Genomic DNA, 20,975 nt, shown 5'->3' with positions numbered 1-20,975 from the left:
CCTTAACAAGAAACCCCGTTTTAGACAGTTTTTCGCAAATAACTCAAAAAGTAAGTATTTTGTCGAAAAAATTTATTTTAGAAAAAATGTAGCTTACAAAAAAGTAAAAAAAAATGAGCATATTTAAGAAGTCTGTAAACCTAGTAGAAGCAGATTTGTAGCTAATGAAAAGTAGGTCCTTATTTTTTAAGTTTTAACAATATTGTCAACGTACATTCTGATTTAAAGAAAATTTATTTATCATGAATACTACATCAGATGGCCATTATTGATAATTTGATTTAGATAAACATTTTTTTAAATATTTTTATATTATACATTAATAAATACTTCATATTCAGCATTTTTGTATTCCTCTATATCTCCGGCAGATTAACAACAGCCGTAAACTTTATATCCTTTTAAAAGATTTTAAAATTTTTAAAAAACGTTTAAAAACAGTATTTATTTTTTCCGGTAAACCTTAATTAAATAATTAAACGCATATAATATGTTAATTACAGTCGACCTCATTACTCGAGTAGGTACTTTTGATAAGTTATCGTTTTAAACTACATAGTATTTAAAAATGTCCTTTTTCGTAATTTCTCGAGATATTTGAAGGAATTAATCTGTTGGTGTCAAATCAAATTCAAACCATAAACATGTTAACATAACCATGGAATAAAACATACATAAAATACGAGCTATGAGGTTAATAACAAAATCTAGTTGTTATGTTCTTAAATAGTTCGAGAAATAATTGTTACAGAAAAACCCCATTAATTTATTATAATAGCATCAGTTATTAAGGTACCAAGGGTATTATAAGGATAATAAGGCTTGAGTTCAATGGTGTATATAACGAGGGCCTTTGGCCCGAGCGATATACGTTGACCAAAAGCGTTGTTATCTATAATATCCGTGGTGCCTTCAACGTTTAATGTCCGAATAAATTATTCTTTATATGCAAAAAATTTGAATGAATTTTGAATTAATTAGTTTTCAAATATGTACATTTACCAGCAATAGTCGTAACGTAATTGTGGTAACCATAGCTTTACTTAGACTGTTATTTGTCAATTTGACAGTATTTAACTAATTATTTAAATTCAATACCCTAGGGCGTTATTTTTCAAAATAGCGCCCTAGGGCATTATATCATACTTAACTGACTTCGAAATCATGTCATTATTCTGTCAAATAATATACCAGTTGGACATTAATAAACTTATGGTGAATAAAAGTTGGAAAATAAAAATGTGATATAGTATGAATATATTACTACCAATTGACTAACACATGTATGATAGCTTAAAACGATAAAATTTTGCATTTTGAAATAAGATCCATATCACTTGGTCCAGGCCATATACCGAGCGAGGTATCTGTAAGTCAATAATAAAAAATGGCATATTATAATGGATTATTCAATAAAATGGACAGATCACGAATTATCTACCAAGTAATATTAAAATAAAGATTTATATGTATGATAACATACAACATCTAAATACCCACTACGATGTAAAATGGAAATTGATGGGAAAATAATAAAGCAGGAAGCAAGGTTTAGATATCTGGGAATAGATAAATAAGTTACGGAGATGTTGAAGAGGAAGTACGACAACAAAACTTAAAAGCAAGTAAAGCGGCGGGATCTCTTAATGACACAATCTGGAAGAACAAACACCTTATACAAGACACAAAAGCAAGAATCTATAAAGCAGCAATTAGACCTATATTGACATACACTGCGGAGACAAGACCTGACACATCTAAAACGAAACGACTACTAGAAACAACAGAGATGAAAATACTCCGATGAATATCAGAAAAAAGTCTGTTCGATAGGGAGAGAAGCGAAAACATAAGAAGATCATGCAATGTAGAAGACATAAATGGATGGGTGACAAAACGGAAACAGGAGTGGAACGAACACATAGTAGAATTGCAGAGGATAGGATAGTACGAATAGCACGAGACACCAAAGGGGCGAAGAAGTATTGGCAGACCAAGAAAAAGATGCTTATATCCTGCCATTATCCATCTCTATGGTCTCATCTTTCCATGGCCTGGTCCACTTCATCCAGATCTTAGGGGTATGTCTTTTGTCTCTTTCCTATTGGGCTTCAGTCCGAAATTTTGGAATTCACTTTGTTGCTCTTCTCACGTTTGCATACCAAATTACTTACCTGTTTATTGTATTCATGTATACTTTGTTCTTATTTGCAATTTTACGATAATTGTAATTTTTGTATAATATACCAAACCAATATATATATAAACCAAAATATAAGTCACCAAATGGACGAAGAAGTATTGGCAGACCAAGAAAAAGATGGTACGATAACAATATAGGAGGCTAATATTGATGAAGAAACGGGCTTTAAAGCCTAATTACAAGAAGGAGAAAGTAGAAGAAGAAGAAGAAAAAGAAGAAGAAGAAAAAGAAGAAGACGAAGAAGAAGAAGAATAAGAATAAGAATAAGAAGAAGAAGATGATGATGAAGAAGAAGAAGAAGAAGAAGAAGAAAGAGAAGAAGAAGAAGAAGAAGAAGAAGAAGAAGAAGAAGAAAAAGAAGAAGAAGAAGAAGTATAATATACGATAGTTTGAACAATGCAAAATTCGAAACATTAACAGGTGGATAAAAACAAGAAAGAAAACTGGAACGAACATGTAAACCGAATGGAACCAGATAGATTAGCGTAGATAGATCTGTAAAAACAACAAGCCGTACAGCAGAAGGCCCGTTGGAAGGCCGCCAAAAAGGTGGAAAGACAATGTACAGCCAACAAAAACTGAAACAGAATAAGAGGCAGACAAACAGGAGCAATCCTAGTCGCACGAAGAAGGCGAAGAAATTTGTAATTTTACATATTGTATATTTCTTTAATGGTGCATTCTTTTATAATTTTGACAGTCGATTTATTTCGTTTGTAATAAATAAATAAACTTTCAGTTCAGAGAAATAAGGAAAAAAATATCATGTTCGTGACACAACCCCCTCCAGGCTGAAACCAAATTTTTTGAGTAGTATGCACATCTATAATAATAACCTATATGTTTCCTGCAGCCGGTTTTGAGGATATAATATATAGTTATAAACAAATTAAGATCAGAAAACGGTAAATTTTCGCTTTTTTCGTCTATTAAAAAAAAGTTAAGCAATTTAAACAAATTTGAGAGAAACTCATAAATCGTATAAAAAGCTTCAATATGGCGTCCGCTGAATATGTCTATCCTTATTGGTTGCTTAGAAAATTGCAAAATAAATCATTAATTTTGAGTTTTTATTAATATTTATAGCTTATGTAAAAGTATAAAACCTTCTTATTACACGGAATGCTGAGACTTCTGGTGCTTAAATCATACCCTAAATTTCAAAGCAATTGGTCAAATAGTTTAAAAGTTATTTAATTTGTTTATCCCAAATTAATTTTTTTTGCAACACTATAAGTCAGAAAATGATGATAAAGTTACAGCAATACTTTGGATAGTTTATGAAAGAAGATTATTAATTTAATTAAAAAAAATGACAAAAATAATTCTAAATATTGGAAAATTATTTTGCAAGAACATGTGAATTAAAAGAAGGGGGCTAACTTCGTCCCTAATGTTCCTAGGTCAATTGTTTTTCTTTCTAAATGTGTATAAAAATTCAGTCTTTCTAAATATGAAAAAATATTTTTTCTACGGGTAACGGTTAAAAAGTTATTCTAATTGTTTATAAGTAAGCAAAATATCGACATGTTTTTGAAAAACAATTTTACACTGTTTAAAATTACTTTTTGTCATTTTTTTTTTAATTAGGTTAATAGTATAAATGTTCTTCTTTCATAAACTGTCCGAAGTATTACTGTAACCTCATAATTTTCTGATTAATTATTTATATGGGAAATATATTATATAATTTTCAGACTTATAGTGTTGCAAAAAAAATTATATAATTTTCAGACTTATAGTGTTGCAAAAAAAATTAATTTGGGATAAACAAATTAAATAACTTTTAAACTATTTTTTTTTTTTTTTATTTTACAAAATAGTCGCATCAACCTCGGAGGTTATTAGCGACATATACATATACATAAGGTAATTTATTTACAGATGTTAGATTTTGTTAAATACATTGATATCTTTAAGGAATTTTACCAAGTGTTCAATTTTACAATTTTCTCCTAAGATTTCACTTGTTGATCCGATGATGTGGTTGTTCTGTCTCTGCAACTGGTATTTTGGACACTCTGCAAGTACATGCTTAACACTTAGTGGGATATTACAGTTTTCACATAAAGTGGGATTAGTGTGACCAATTATGTGTCCGTGGGTAAGTCGGGTATGTCCTAGACGAAGGCGAGTAACAATGTCATGGTGAGTTCTGTTGGGAATTTGAGATTTCCACGGTTTTACAAACGTTTTCACTTCGCGAAGTTTTGAAGTTGAACTGTCCCACTGGTTTTGCCACAGATTTTTGACTTTCACTTTAATAAATGATTTTAAATCATTAAGAACTACATCTCTCACTTCACTCGCGGTTTCACTGTCCCTGGCTTGTTGGGCTGTCCGATCCGCCGCTTCATTTCCTTGGAGGCCAATGTGTGAAGGAACCCATAGGAATTGTACAATATGGTTGTTGTTTTGAATGGTAGCTAGTTCTTTTTTAATTAGGAAAGCAATTGGATGCTTCGTGTACAGTTGGTTAATGGTATGGATGGAACTGAGGGAATCGGTAATTATAAGAGCATTGGATATATTACTGGAGTTAATATGAACGAGAGATTGATAGATGGCGTATAGCTCGTCAGTATGTATACAGCTTAAGGATGGTAGTTTATACTCAAGTGTACTATTTGGAGTAATGACAGCTGCCCCAACTCCAGTAGATGTTTTAGAAGCGTCTGTATATATATGATAGGATTTAGAAAATTTTGTTAGTTTGTTGAATGTTATAGTTATAATTATTGAATGTTCAGCTCCTGGGATAATTTAGTCGATGTATCCGTGTCAGGTTCTTCATCCTCGTAGTTGTCTTTTGTGAGCTGTCTCGTAATTTTTTTGTTAAGCTTTGTACATTTCAATTTTAATGAGCGTTCGGATGTATATGAATGAATTTTGGTTATGAGTTTTTTAAATCCTATAATGTCTACTGTATATTTATTTACAACGCTGATAACATCTTTTGTTCCATGAGCGTTTTCAAATAAATCAACTGTTTCCTCAAAAGTTAATATTTGCTTTTCGGAATTGAATAATTCTTTAATTGGTTGCATTAGCGTTTCTAATGGTATTGTTGATATTTTTGTTTTTATTCTTTTTTGTTTCTGAGTTGGCTTTGAAAATACATCGTCACTAGCTGATGTCTCAATCGGGGGTGATATTGCTTCAGATACAGTTCGTTTGGAGGATGATTTAAATGTATTTTCTTCGTTGGATACGCTAAATTCTTTTGGTGCTGGATTCTCTTTATTTTAATTAACCGAGCAAGAATTATTGCTTAGACTGGAAGATGAAGGCTGGTTAGTTATGACTATGTGAGGTGAGGGGGCTGATGAGGTGGATATATTTGGTTTAGATATCACTGGCATTGTATTATCTGTAGTTGATGTATCAAGAGGTGTTAGGTTGGTTGTAGATAATATTTTTGTTAGTGGCGTTGAATTATTTGATATGTTTGTAGAAGTGCATGTTGTTGAAGGTGTAATAGCAGTCGTTTCTGTTGAAGTTACTGTACTAGGTTCGTTTCTGTTTGAAAGTGTAGCAGTTGGGACAGCTGTTTCTGAGTGATTTACATTTACTGAGCAACTACTGGAAATATGGCCATGTTGTTTGCAAATGAAACATAAGTTGTCTAATGTCAAAAAAATTCGACTTGTAGTATCTTCATGAGTTATTAAAATGGTATCGGGAATTGGACCTGTGGGTGGAGATACGTAAATATGTCGACGGAAACTGAGTACATGTTTGTATTCAGGATTGTTGGTTCCTATTCGCAAAAATGACATTGATGAAGTTGGTTTTAGCCCTAAGAGCAGTAGTTCGTTTTCTATTACCTTATGCGGGATAGTGGGAGAAACATTGGATATTAGGAGTCTTTCACTTGGAGTAATTAGTCTACGGACTTGAATTTGTGTATTGTTTACAGTGATGAAACCTCTACTGTTTGAAAAAAATTCATCTACGACTTGTTTGGTTGAGAAATAGATACAGATACGATTGTTGGTGATTCTTGATGAAAAAATAATGTGTTTTGGACTAACTAAAGCTCCTACCGCTAACAAGTATTCTTCTAATTTAACATCGTTGAGAGAATTAAAAACTACTGCTTGTAGCTTGGATGGATAGATTGTTTCTTTTTGTCTACTAGCTGCAGCAGAGTAAGATAAAGGTTTTTGTGATGTGGATTGCGATAATGATTCATCGCTATTATTAGTGACGTCGAATTCCATTTCTCAACACCATTTGATTTTCCTAAGTACGGACCTGTTCCGCTTCGGCTTTTGGTAATTGTCTTTAAAGACAAAAAATTGGTGTCGATTAATGACTGGTGTTGTTTATTGACGGTTTTTTAAAATTCTTTGGTTATGAAATACTTATTAATAGAAAAATATGTACTCACAGAAAATGTTTTTCTATACACACTTAACTAACACTATTATACTTGATGTTAACGTAGTGTAAGAATACTATGATTGGTTTTTGTAAGTTAAATTTACTATTTGTCAGGATCGATCAAAAAGCATGTGTGCTTATTCGATATCAGTCTTTTAAACTATTTGACCAATTGCTTTGAAATTTAAAATATAATTGAAGCACTAGAAGTCTCAGCATTCCGTGTAATAAAAAGGTTCTAACTTAATTTTTACATAAGGTATGTATGAACATTTATAAAATCTCAATATTTATGACTTATTTTGCAATTTTCTAAGAAACAAATAACGGTAGACATATTCAATGAACGCCATATTGAAGTTTTTTTATACGATTTATGATTTTGTTATTCTCAAATTTGTTTAAAATGCTTAACTTTTTGGTAATAGACCAAAAAAACGAAAATTTACCGTTTTTTTATCTTCATTTGTTTATAACTATGTATATCATCAAAATCGGCCGCAGGAAACATATAGGTTATTAATATAGATGTCCATACTACTCAAAAAATTTAGTTTTGGCCTGGAGGGGGATGTGTCACAAGAAAAATCTTATTTCTCTGGACTATTTATACCACATAATATTTATTTGCTTTTATGTGGCTTACCATCTTTTGTTATAAGATTATTTATATTTTTGCATATTGCAAATTTTTTTATTGGTTTTAAATCACATAGGCAAACATTCTAAAAAAAAATCGATTGGTAGGACTTATCTCAATCTTTAAATAATATGTCTGAGTTGTATTGCCATTTTATGTATCTTTTTTATTTATAAATTAAGTATTAAACTTTTTTAGGACCATATTGTCTGAACCTTTGTTAAAACTATGTCTGGAAGTTTAAAATTTTTAGAAAAAGTGACGAAAAAATTTAATTTTGGAAAACGTATGACTTTAAGGAGGTATTCCTATCAAATAAAAAGGTAAATAGCTATGCCATGTACAAAAGCTTCATTAAAAACTGTTAAAGTAAACTTTTGTCTTGATCCGAGTCAAATTGTCGATTTTATCTTTATTAATATGTCCCGTCGCAGTTGAGGCTATGGTTTTACCATTTCTTCATTGTTATTAATTATTGTTAATTCAGCTCTTGCATGCTTTTTATATTTTAATACCTTTTCTCTCTCTCTCTCTCTCTCTCTCTCTCTCTCTCTCTTTCTCTCTCTCTCTCTCTCGCTCTCTCTCTCTCTCGCTCTCTCTCTCTCTCTCTCTCTTTCTCTCTCTCTCTCTCTCTCTTTCTTTCTTTCTCTCTCTCTGTCACTCTCTTGTCATTTCTCCATTACTGAGAATCCTGATCTCCTCCACTATTCCTAACAAACCTCCATTGGTCTCTATCTTTGCTGTGCTCTAAGAGTCTCGTAGAATAAATGGCCGTTCTCTTAGTCTACTTACCGAGACGTTTTCAGAAACAAATAATTTCTCTAAATCTGTAGAATTCGTTGCAGACATATGGACAATGGACAGCCTTTTTTTAATGTCAAATTGGTTAAGAATAGAAAAGTTTGTCCGATTAGCTGTCCAAGGTAGGTGCAGCATTCTTCTCCAGCACCACATCTCAAAGACATCACTTGTTGGGTCTTATTATGCGCAAAGAGTCCAAGTTTCTGTACCGGTATCGTATAAGAATTTTGTCATCGATCTGTTCAATATTTAGTTAGGTGACTCATCACATTTTGTAAATATTTTCTGATAACATGTTTGTTTTCTGCACATCAAGTTAAATAAATTTTAGTAGAATAACATTCTTTTATTTTATTTTAAGACACCAATCTAAAACCTCTGATTTACAACCCAACATAACTGATAATGAGTTCGTGTCATCAGCGGTTTATATGTTTCCAATATTCGTCAAAGACCTTACTGACAATATCATTTGCGACAAAGAACCTGAATTCAAAATGAGATATCAAAGAATGATTGAATACCCTTTACTAGTTGGAAACAAAGAAGTACCTTGTATGACAGCCATGTGTTATAAAACTTTAGAAAGACCAGAGAAACTGAATGAAGATAATATGAACCAGGCGTATTTACTTGGATGGTTAGGAGAAATGGTAAGAAGTTTAATTATGTAGAATTGTAAATATTTACCTAATATTTTGAAATTCCCCTGTATATATTTTTTTCTTAATTATTATTACGAGCACGGAATAAGAGTCTCACACATATGGACCTGCGTCGCGTCGGCCCAGATGGGTGGAACGAATTGGGATTACTACGGTAGCCGGTGCGAAATACTTCTTAACTTTGAATCTTTAAGACCTAATTAAGTAAGAATAACATTCGCAACTTTAAACCAATTTTAATAGGCTATAGTCTAAGAGCTGGGAGCGGATTTTGTGCGTGATAAGTAATATGGAAAAACTATACGGGGATATGTTGAATTAGTTGTGTACATGACTTTCACCAACGGCCGGAAACCAGAGTGGGAGCCGTGGGTTATTAGGGGTCAAAGTCGCGGTTTTTATTATTTTTTTTTGTGACGCTCATGATCGACATAGTGCACCAAAATTTGGGAATAAGTAGGTCATGACAAGTAAAATCTCTAGGGGCTCAACGCTGCGTGGCCGACAAAGGGGTGGGGGTAGGGGTGAATATATAAAATATAAGGGGTTTTTTGCGACGTTCGTGATTGAGATAGTGCACCAAAATTTGGGTGTAAGTAGACCATGACATAAATAATTAAAATCCCCAGATCCGGAAACCAGAGTCAGGAAGGAAGGTAGTTATAAGGGGTCAAAGTTCCGCTTTTTATTATTTTTTTTTTGTGACGCTCATGATCGAGATAGCGCGCCAAAATTTGGGAATAAGTAGATCATGACGTAACTAAGTAAAATCTCCAGGAGTGGAACGCTGCGTGGCCGACAAAGGGGTGGGGCAGGGGTGAATATAAAAAAATGTAAGGGTTTTTTGCGACGTTCGTGATTGAGATAGTGCACCAAAATTTGGGAATTAGTAGACCATGACATAACTAAGTAATATCCCCAGAGGTGGAAACCAGAGTGGCGAAAGAGGGTAGTTATAAGGGGTAAAAGTCGCGGTTTTTATTATTTTTTTTTGTGGCGCTCATGATGGAAATAGTGCACCAAAATTTGGGAGTAAGTAGGTTATGACGTAACTAAGTAAAATCTTCAGGGGCGGAAGGCTGCTTGGGGTACAAAGGGGTGGTAGGCAGGGGTGGGTATAAAAATATATGGGGTTTTTTTTGCCGTTCGTGATCGAGATAGTGCACCAAGATTTGGGAATAAGTAGATCATGACATTACTAAGTAAAATCTCCAGGGTCGGAACACTGCGTGAAGGACAAATGTTGTGCCGGGTCACAAAAAAAATAATACACACTGCGACTTTGACCCCTTAAAACTACCCTCATCCCCAACTCTGGTTTCCGGCTCTGGGGCTTTTACTTAGCTAAGTTATGGTCTACTTATTCCCAAATTTTGGTGCACTATCTCAATCTAGCACGTCGCAAAAAACCCCTTATATTTTTTATATTCACACCTACCCCCACCCCTTTATCGGCCACGTAGCGTTCCACCCCTGGAAATTGTACTTAGTTACCTCATGACCTACTTATTCCCAAATTTTGGTGCACTATCTCGATCATGAGCGTCACAAAAAAAAATAATAAGAACGGCGATTTTGACCCCTTATAACTACCCTCATGCCCAACTCTGGTTACTGGCTCCGAGCATTTTACTTAGTTATGTCATGTTCTACTTATTCCCAAATTTTGGTGTACTCCCTCAATCACGAACATCGCAAAAAAACCCCTTATATTTTTTCTATTCACCCCTGCCTCACCCCTTTGTCGGCCACGCAGCGTGCCACCCCTGGAGATTTTACTTAGTTACGTCATGACCTACTTATTCCCAAATTTTGGTGCACTCTCTCGATCATGAGCGTCACAAAAAAAATAATAAAAACAGCGACTTTGACCCCTTATAACTACCCTCATCCCCAACTCTGGTTTCCGGCTCTGGGGATTTTACTTAGTAATGTCATGATCTGCTTATTCCCAAATTTTGGTCCACTACGTCAGTCACGAACGTCGCAAAAAACCCTTTATATTTTTTATATTCACCCCTACCCCCACCCCTTTGTCGGCCATGCAGCGTTCCGCCCCTAGAGGTTTTACTTAGTTACGTCATGACCTACTTATTCCCAAATTTTGGTGCGCTATCTCGATCATGAGCGTCATAAAAAAAATAATAAATTCCGCGACTTTGACCCCTTATAACTACCCTCGGCCCGAACTCTGGTTTCCGGCCGTTGGTGAAAGTCATGTACACAACTAATTCAACATATCCCCGTATAGTTTTTCCATATTACTTATCACGCACAAAATCCGCTTCTATCTCTCCGACTACTAGTTCTCACGAAAGCGAATTAAACCATGAGAAGAGGAGATCAGCAGTAAGAGAATTTTGGTTATTGTGGGAAGAATACGGCAGTCGATTTTGAGATTCTGAGGAAAGACCTTTATTTGACAATAATTGAAAGGACGCGCAGTTTAAGACGTACTTATACAGGGTGTTTGGTAAAGAATGGGCCATAGCTTGTTTTGATTTAAATCTGTCTCCTGCCATCCACCGATAGCTGCTAACAGGTAGACCTAGAAATAGCAGCTACCGGGGATCGCAGGAGATAGATTCAAATCAAAACAAAACCGTCTATTTTCTATTTTTACTAACGCCATACTCTGTCATCATTCTCTTTGTCTTATCCCTATGCGGGGTCGGCTTCCTTATTTGCATTTCTCCACACAATTTTATCTTGGGTCATATCAATGTTAATTCCCTTTACCAACATGTCCTTCCAGGACTCCTTCCAGGAATCTGCACCTCAGCTATTCTTCGTATTGGGTGATTAACGTCTCGACGTTGAACATGACCAAACCATCTTAACCTATGCTCTCTCATTTTGGCATCAATTGGTACCACACCTAGACTTCCCCTAATATACTCATTTCTAATTTTATCCTTCTATGTCACTCCACTCATCCATCTAAGTACTCTCATTTTCGCCACATTCATTCGTTGTTCCTCTTTCTTTTTCACTGCCCAACATTCAGTTCCGTACATCATAGCCGGTCTTATGGCTGTTTTATAGAATTTTTCCTTCAGGTTCATTGGAATTTTTCTGTCACACAACACACCACTCGCTTCTTTCCACTTCATCCATCCAGCCCTAATTCTGCTACATGCATCTCCATCTATTTCTCCACCACTCTGTAATACCGATCCTAGGTACTTAAAACTATTGCTTTTTACAATCATTTCACCATCCAAAGATACCATTTTATTTGTAGTAACGTTCTGAATGTGAATAGTGAACATTCCAAATACTCTGTTTTTGTCCTACTAAGTTTTAAACCTTTTTCCTCCAGAGTTTGTCTTCACTGTTCTAGTTTTTGTTCTAAGTCTCTTTCACTATTTCCTACTAACACTGCATCATCAACATACATTAGGCACCATGGAATGCTACCCTGTAGTTTCGCTGTTATCTGGTCCAAAACTAATGAGAATAACTAAGGACTTAGCACCGAGCCTTGGTGCAGTCCTACTTTCACCTGAAATTTATCAGTCTCTCCCACACCTGTCCTAACACTAGTCGTTACTCACTCATACATATCTCTCACAATCTTTACATATTCTCCAGGGACTACTTTCTTATTGAGTGCCCACCACAGAATCTCTCGAGGAACTCTATCATATGCTTTCTCAAGATCCATACTCTGTATTAGAGTACAAAGACTCGTTCCATAAAGGTTCTGTGAATCGCATGTTGGAATATTTTCCTAGCGGTGCCTTTAGATATTTTCATATCTGGGTTAACAGAGAACTTGAATCGTGTCGACATTAATTTCACTTATTCCCCGTTAGAGGGCGTTCTAACCTTACTACAGTATAAATAGTTTCATTTTGTACCGAGAACTACGGAAGTTTTGATGTAAATTTGTCTTCTTGCATAGCCTCCTTGACAACAGGTAGACCGAGAAATAGCTGCTATCGGGGGATGGCAGGAGACAGATTTAAATCAAAACAAAACCGTGTATTTTCTATTTTTTTTTTTTTTAGTGTTTAGTTTTCTGGTCATAGTAACGTTTTTCTTTTTGAAATTTTCTTTTCGCCTAACATTTTTCTTTATCTCTATGTTTAATACGTTTATATCCTCTTAAATCTTTTGCAGATCCAAATTATAATGTATATGGCTAGTGACAAAATCAATAATGTAGAAATTCGAAACAACGCACAAACATGGCACTCAGTACAAGACGTAGGACTTCTTGTAGCAAACGACACATGTCTTCTACAAAACTCCATATTTGTACTACTCAAAAAGTACTTCAGGAACCATCCAAACTACCCACGATTCATCGAGTTGTTTCATTCTTCTCTTTACACGTCTTTTCAAGGACATAACTTGGAAATAATTAGTAAAGATATTAATAGGTTTGATATGAACGTTATTGAAAGAATAGCCAAGTATAAAATAGCTACTGGATGCTTCAATTGGCCTCTTAAATGCGCCGTATATTTAGCAGACTTGGATCCTACATACTATTTTGAGCAAGGGAGGAATATTGTTGAAGAAATTGCTGTTTACAAAAAAATTAAGGTGAGTAGAACTACAGATTTTTAAACAAATTATTTCATCATTTTCCCTTTTTCTTTCACTAAGAACCTCATGTTTCTGAAAACTTAAATGTATTAAAATGAATCAAGTAATATAATAGTCCTGTCGCCAGGGGGGGTACAACGGCCTCCTTAATTCAGATGGACTTACCCAAGTTTTTTTTATATATTTTGACCCGCAGAATACGAATTTTTTGGGTAACAGTTGATCCGGATGTCGATAAGATTGTTATAGACAAAGAACTTGAGGAATTACATAACAGCGATTTCTCGCAAAACAAAACATCTTTTTGTATTTTTTGGGTCATTTTAAGCAAAAAATATTCCTACAAGTTTTTTCGTAGAATGCATAGTTTTCGAGATAACCGCGGTTGAACTTTCAAAAAATCGAAAAATTGTAAATTTTAAACCCGAATAACTTTTGATTAAAAAATAAAGTAGCAATTCTGCTTACCGCATTTGAAAGTTTAAGTCAAATTATATCGGTTTTGATTATTTGCATTGCTAAAAATTTATTATTTTATTGTTAAACAAAGCTGTAAACTGTAGTAAACACCTAGTATGTGAGTGATGTTTTCTATGATTTCTCATTTAAAATCGAACGAGTAGGTAGAGTAGCTACAAGTGCAAGCGAGGCAATTTATACGTAGCATGCGTTAAAACGCATGTATTAGGCACGGGAAACCTATGTGTTTATAGATTAGTTTAACAATAAAAAAATTAATTTTTAGCAATGCAAATAATCAAAACCGATATAATTTGACTTAAACTTTCAAATGCGGTAAGCAGAATTGCTACTTTATTTTTTAATCAAAAGTTATTCGGGTTCAAAAATTGCAATTTTTCGATTTTTTGAAAGTTCAACCGCGGTTATCTCGAAAACTATGCATTCTACGAAAAAACTTGTAGGAATATTTTTTGCTTAAAATGACCCAAAAAATACAAAAATATGTTTTGTTTTGCGAGAAATCACTGTTATGTAATTCCTCAAGTTCTTTGTGTATACCTAACAATCTTATCGACATCCGGATCAACTGTTACCCAAAAAATTCGTATTCTACGGGTAAAAATATATAAAAAAAACTTGGGTAAGTCCATCTGAATTAAGGAGGCCGTTGTACCCCCCCTGGCGACAGGACTATAATGTGTTTCTTAATGTTTGACTGCACGCTCATGTGATGTCAAACAAAACAGATAGAGAAGAAAGAAAGTCGAAAACTATTCGGGGAGGAATTTAACTCAGATTATAAGGAAAATAACAAAATGTTCTAAAACAGTATCAAACCGTTTACAGTAAAGAAAGCAAAACAAATATGGGTGCTAAAAGATGACCTAATTAATCTTAATAACTAAACGAGGAATATGGTCTTCTTCTTCTTCTTTTTGTATAGACATGACTCTGTTTTCTCAAATCCTCAAAAACTTGTTGGTGCCTCCAATAAGTTGTCATTCCATTGTTTTCGTAGTCTTCCCACTGATCGTCTTCCTATTGGGGAACCGTCTCTCGCTGTCCTGACTACCCTATTTGTTGTCATTCGGCTTATGTGGTCATTCCATTTTATTCTTCTGTTTCTTACCCAGTTATTAATGTTGTCCACCTTGCATCTCCGTCATATATCTGTACTTCTAGCTCTGACCCATAGTGTCTTACTATCAATTTTTCGAAGGGTTTTCATCTCAGCTGTTTCGAGCAATATTTTTGTCTCGGAGTCAGGCCGTGTTTCTGCCGCGTACTTATGTTATTTAGTGTTGCCCAAAATCGGTCTTGGTCTTGCAGTCTTGGTCTTGTTCTTGCGTTTTCGCAAGACCAAGACCAAAACCGCCTAATTTTAGCAAGACCAAGACCAAAAATTACCGTGCAAGACTTGAGCAAGAACAAGACTAAGCCTGCGAGACTCTTGCGTCTTGCAGTTAGAACTGAGGGTCGTATTAGGGAGTACAGTAGAACGTCAATAATCCGGATTAATTGGGACCGGACCCCATCCGGATTATCAAATTATCCGGATTATCGAAATTACCTCAAAACAAGGCCAGTATACACATTAAAGTACAACAAACGTTTTAAAATTTTATGTTTTCTCTTGTATAGTAAAGTGTCAAGAGGTGAAATTAATCAAAACATTTTTTATGTTTAAACACTGTATTGTAATTAATTTATAATAGCAGCATGCGTACAGTAAAAACATCAGACACTATTTGGGGTTTTAAAAAAATGTATAAAATGTTTTTGAACTGCGGTAGAGGTTCGTTTTTCGCAGCTAAGATCTTAATTTATTTTAAAAGAATCAGATATTTTTGTTAGATGCAAATCCGGATTATTGACGGTCCGGATTTTTGACGTCCGGATTATCGACGTTCTACTGTATATTAGTTCGACTATATTCTTAGATACTCTATGAGAAACACAAAACATAAACATACTGTTATATTTCTATTTGATATGAAAATTAAATTTTGATAATTATAAACAGAATTCAATTTAATATAAAATATTTTCAATTTTCTCAACCACGGGCATATAAATTTAAAACAACCTGTATACAACAAATTGTTATATTTAATTTTAAGAAGTGATTAGAATAAGCGTACGAAACTCGGAACAATGTGCTTAGATAAACAAAGTGAATGACGCGTACCATTATCGTTCTTCTCGGAAGGTCGATCATTAGCCTATGCTAAATAAAACTCAGTGAAATAGATGATAGTTCATTATCGTTTTTCGCGGAAGGTTTCGATCATTAGCCTATGCTAAATAAGACTCATTTGAAAGAGAGAATAGGTCATTAAAATTTGTAAATAGTTAGAAAGTATTTTAGAATGGGAATTAAATATTTTCTTTTGAAATCCATTAAGCATATTTAGAAAGATTAAAAATTGGTTTTGAGGAATATTACGAATGAGAGTTGGTGGTGGAAGATTGATTTGTGAATCTGGAAGGGATATTTAGAAAGTAGGGGAATGGATGACAAAGTGAGATCAGAATGTTTTGAGCTGTCGAGAAGTGAAGTCGAGTAGTAGACGGTAGTGTTCGAGGAGTGAGAAAGCCGGTGTAGTTCCGTGAGTGTGGAGTATCTATCGTGGAACGAGAAGTAGGCCAGGTCGAGAGTAAAAGAACCTCCTTGAGCCCAGAGTGTCCCGGTAGCTGATAGCAGTTTCGAAAAAGGTAGAACACAGCATCACGACAAAAGCAGGAACGAGAGCTATTCGAGCTAGTTTTTCAAAGGAGAACATCACTGGAAGCCAGGACGAGGTTTGATCGCAGCCAAGGATAGCAGGAAAGGGTCTTGTGTGAGGACATTTTCAGTTCACCAGGAAAAGGTCAGTCTCATTTGTTTGGACATGAATGTATGGGTTTTTCGTATTAAATTCCACATAAAAAAATTGAATAACATAATCAATAATATCAGAAAAGCTTCATCAAACTTAAATAGAGTTGTTCCTAATAACTCCTAATAGTTAAATGTTAATAAAAACTTTCAATTGAAAACCAAAAGGAAATAAGATTCCCATTTGTAAATGTTATGTTTAAGAATAATAAGAAATAGCAAATATTAAGCATTGATTGCCTTATAAATAAAATAAAAAATATTTTGATTATAATTGTAACCCATATGTGTATTTTTTTTACTCTTTTCTTTTCTATCCCGATTAGGAACCATTAAGAAATATTTAGAAGCCACGGAAGTAAGTAATTAATTTATAATTCGCCCTGAGATTGAAAACATATTGATATGTGATCTGGTTAATTAATTAGATTAGTATTAATACATTGATTAAATTAAGTAACATATAAAAATATTATCTCATATCAATAATCAAGATCACATCAATACATACATAGCGAATCAAAATATCCAATTAAAGAACACTTGACACATTTGACACGTTATCAGAGGTCATTATAACAATCTAAAAATAAAATATTTTGTACATTTCTTCCCAGCAGACGACTTCTCTGAAATTAATTGTCCGGGTTATGAGAATAGTCGCCTTCTAATCATAACATAACATTCTTGCTTTGCGACGCCGATAGTAATATCGAATATCGTATCCAAACTTTTTAAAAACATATCAGCTTAGCTGATAAAAAATATACCTAATAAGTAATTCATTTTTTTTCATTATTAGTTTTCTAGGAATTTAAAGACCACAAATCTTATCGGTATAATATACATAGAATAGTAAGACTGTAAGACTATTATTTATTGTTTTGGCTGAATGTGTTATGAGATCACTCGGTTAAACAAAATTTGCCGAAACAACGCGTATAATATTTAAAAGTATGATACCGAGACAAAAGAACAAATAGTGCCGGATACCCTAACAAAATACCGAAATATTATTTAATAACGATATACACTTCTCCAAAAAATTTACGCACCACCTTATAAACGGGTCATTGTTAGTTTCGAATTTCCTAAACCATCTTGTCCGATTTAAGTGATTTTTTTAATATGTTGTCTTATTTTTATAAATATCGCTGTAATACTATTGTTGCTACCAGACAAATCAATTATTGTCATTTTACATCGGGTGTAGGTACCATTCAAACTGTGTCTTTTCTCAGCACTGTGGAATATTCTAGCATTTATAAAATACTGAAATTAAAACGATAGCCTTATATTTTCTTAACATTATGTTTTTTTATTCATTCGTTTATATTGGATAATAAAATACATAAGTTTCTAATAAACTTAAGTTAGTTAGACCGTAGGCACGGATCACTTAGATCGTGAGTTCAAACCCCACCCGGTGTCAATTGTCTAGCAGTAATTCTCAATATTTTTGAGTCATGTACCACAAAAGCCTTTTTATTCTTTTTGTTACCACCTAACTGAAATAGCTAGGTTCTAATTAACTATAATAATTGTGGTGCTGATTTTGGCTGTTTTTGCGGTTTGTGTACCACCGTAAATAGTGATAATATGTACCACCAGTAGTACATGCACCACAGATTGAGAACCGCTGGTCTAGATATTTATTAATTTGCCTGGTCTTTACTATGGCTATGATATTCCAGCTTAAAATGTACCTCTCTGTTACGTTGTTCAAAGATATGCAATAGGCTAATAGGCAACTGCGAGACTTGCAAGATTCTTGCTTCAAGACTAAGACCAAGACCGGGAGCGCAATACCAAGACCAAGACCAAGACTAGGGTTACTGGCGCAAGACCAAGACTGTTTAAGTCTCGTCTTGGTTTTGCATTTGAGCAACACTAATGTCATTATTGGTCTAATGACCGTTTTGTAAATTCTGCCTTTAATTTCTTTTCCGATATTTTTATTTCTCCATGTTGTGTCTCTCAGACAACCTGCGGCTTTGATTGCTCTATTCTCTTGATCTTCCACTTCTATCTCGAGCTTTCCGTAGCTAGATAGTGTGATGCCTAGATATTTAAACTCAATCACTTGTTCTATTATCTGACCATCCAGCTCCAATTTACATCTTATTGGATTTGCTGTTATAACCATGAATTTTGTCTTTTTTTTTTTTGGGAAATTAACACGTTAAATTTTCTGGCGGTTATATTAAATTGGTAAAGCATACGTTGTAAATCATCTTCACTTTGAGAGATTAGTATTGCATCGTCTGCCTAGCAGATTATTCTAAGTTGTTTTTCTCCCATTTGGTATCCTTTTTTAGTTCTTACTTTTTTTATTATTTCAGAACAATAATGGACTCAAGGAATCCCCTGTCTTATCCCATTGCCAACTTCAATTGGGTCAGTTAGTTCATCTTCTACTTTTACTTTTATTGTGTTTTTCGAGGAATATGGTGGAAATATAAATAGAGAAGAAGTAGATGATGATAAAGAATCTAATGATCGAGGAAGTTTAAAGTTAGTTAAAAGACAGATTAGTTTTTAGAACGAAGCAAGTAGCAGAAAAGAAAATAAAGATAAAGCAAAGAAAACGGAGGCGATAATATTGATCTGAAGACGGCTATTAAATATCTTTAAATGGGCATGGGAAAAAAGAAAATTGCTAAAGAAATGGTAAATAAATGTGTTTCTAATGTTTCATAAGAAAGGGAATACTACCGAAAGTTAAGGGATAGATGAGATTAAAGAATTGGAAAGATCAATAATAAAGATAAAGAAGTTAAAACACGAACCAATAGAAAAAAATGAGAAAGAGAAAAGAAAATTGAACTGTTATGGAGACATAACTACAATGGACGAGAATATATTAGTAAAGATAGTGACAAAACACAAAAGACAGGAAAAAAGAAGAAGTGATATGCGTAGAAAGAAGTGGATGGAGCACATCCAGGATATCAGGATTAAAACACTGAAATATTGCAAGAGATAAAGGAAATTGGGATGAAATCGGAAGGCGTGGAAGAAACGGAAAAAGATGGCTTTGTTGTGCCCGTATAAAGAGAGGAAGAAAAAGAACAAGAAGGTGAAGAAGCAGAAGAAAAAGAATAACAAGAGTATTTACTTAAAATTTACTAAAATTATTAAGAACAATTTATAAGACATCAATTCTTGGAATATAAGGGACAACTGTGTTCTCAGACATTAAAAAATGTTCTATGTATAATATATCCTAATAATTTGTTAATTTTTTAGGCAGACTTTTTGGATTCGTTTGGAAATCATCCTCAGCACCTTAACATCAAACAAGGTTACTGTTCATGGTTGGTTGTAAAATTGTTAGAAACGTGTAGTTCAAATCAACAAAATACTTTTAAGGAAAATTATGGACAGATTGAAGAAAAGTCAATAAACGAAGTCATTTCACTGTATAATGCCGCAAAACTGCCAGTTTTGTTCGAGACGTACAAAGTTAAGAAAAATGCAGATATTAGGAAAAAGATTGGACTGATAGAAGATGAAGACGTTAAGAGGTGTTTGACAAGCTTTTGGAATCAGACATTTTAAATAATTAATATCTAGCTTTTATGCTGTTACTGTGTACTTGCATTTATATTGCTGTCTGTTATTGTTCCATCCAAAATATAACACATTTTCTTTTATACAAATACATTGACTTTTTGTAAATAGTACATGAAAACCGAAAAGAATCAAAAATCAAAACGTCAAAACAAATATAAAGTATAACTAACATTACAGTCAATTGTGATTAATCCCATATAAAATAATATTTAACTTAAACGTGCCACAAGAAAACAATTTCAGGACCTCTTCTTGAAAATCATATTGGGTGGGATGCATAAAACGTCGTACCTGCTAATGCTACAAGTATGGAAGTATGTGCTCCATTTTTGAAGATTTTACTGCACTTAAAAAGCATTAAATGCTTTGTAAGGGTAGTAAAACGCTTACAAAGCATTTGTAAGTGTAATAATGCTTTGTAAGTGAAGTAAAATCTTCAAAAATGTAGTACATACTTGAAGCATTAACAGGTACTACGTTTTATGCATTCCACCCATTTGTCCCACTACCTGAACCCAAGACTAAGATATATGTATCAAATATTGATACAAATTACTTAGGAAAAAGAGTAATGGGAAATACCCAGTATTTTATACCCAGAAATACCCAGGGAAACAATGGGAAAATACCCAGTATTTTCCCATTGATTTTAAAATTTTAAAATTTTGAAATTTTAATTAAAAATTATACTCAGTATAATTTTTAATTAAAATTATATTTTTCAAACTATCATATCAGGCAACCAACTTTTCTTGTTTTCAATCTGCTTTTGCCAATCAGTCTGCTCTCGTTAAATCTTTTTCCACC

General features: G+C 33.7%; 1 protein-coding gene across 1 annotated transcript; it reads left to right on the top strand.

Moving 5' to 3' along the window:
- The first annotated feature begins 6,728 nt into the window (after positions 1 to 6,728).
- Positions 6,729 to 20,254, top strand: LOC114347074 (uncharacterized). Its single transcript, XM_028297810.2, has 5 exons — positions 6,729 to 6,848; positions 7,428 to 7,552; positions 8,392 to 8,683; positions 12,821 to 13,249; positions 19,842 to 20,254. The coding sequence occupies exons 2-5, from the start codon at positions 7,458 to 7,460 to the stop codon at positions 20,151 to 20,153; spliced, it is 1,128 nt and encodes a 375-aa protein (XP_028153611.2). The 5' UTR covers positions 6,729 to 6,848; positions 7,428 to 7,457; the 3' UTR covers positions 20,154 to 20,254.
- Positions 20,255 to 20,975: the final 721 nt, after the last annotated feature.

The sequence above is a fragment of the Diabrotica virgifera genome, chromosome 9 (assembly GCF_917563875.1).
Source record: "Diabrotica virgifera virgifera chromosome 9, PGI_DIABVI_V3a".
Taxonomy (NCBI): domain Eukaryota; kingdom Metazoa; phylum Arthropoda; class Insecta; order Coleoptera; family Chrysomelidae; genus Diabrotica; species Diabrotica virgifera.
This window is presented reverse-complemented; position numbering and strand designations above follow the sequence as displayed.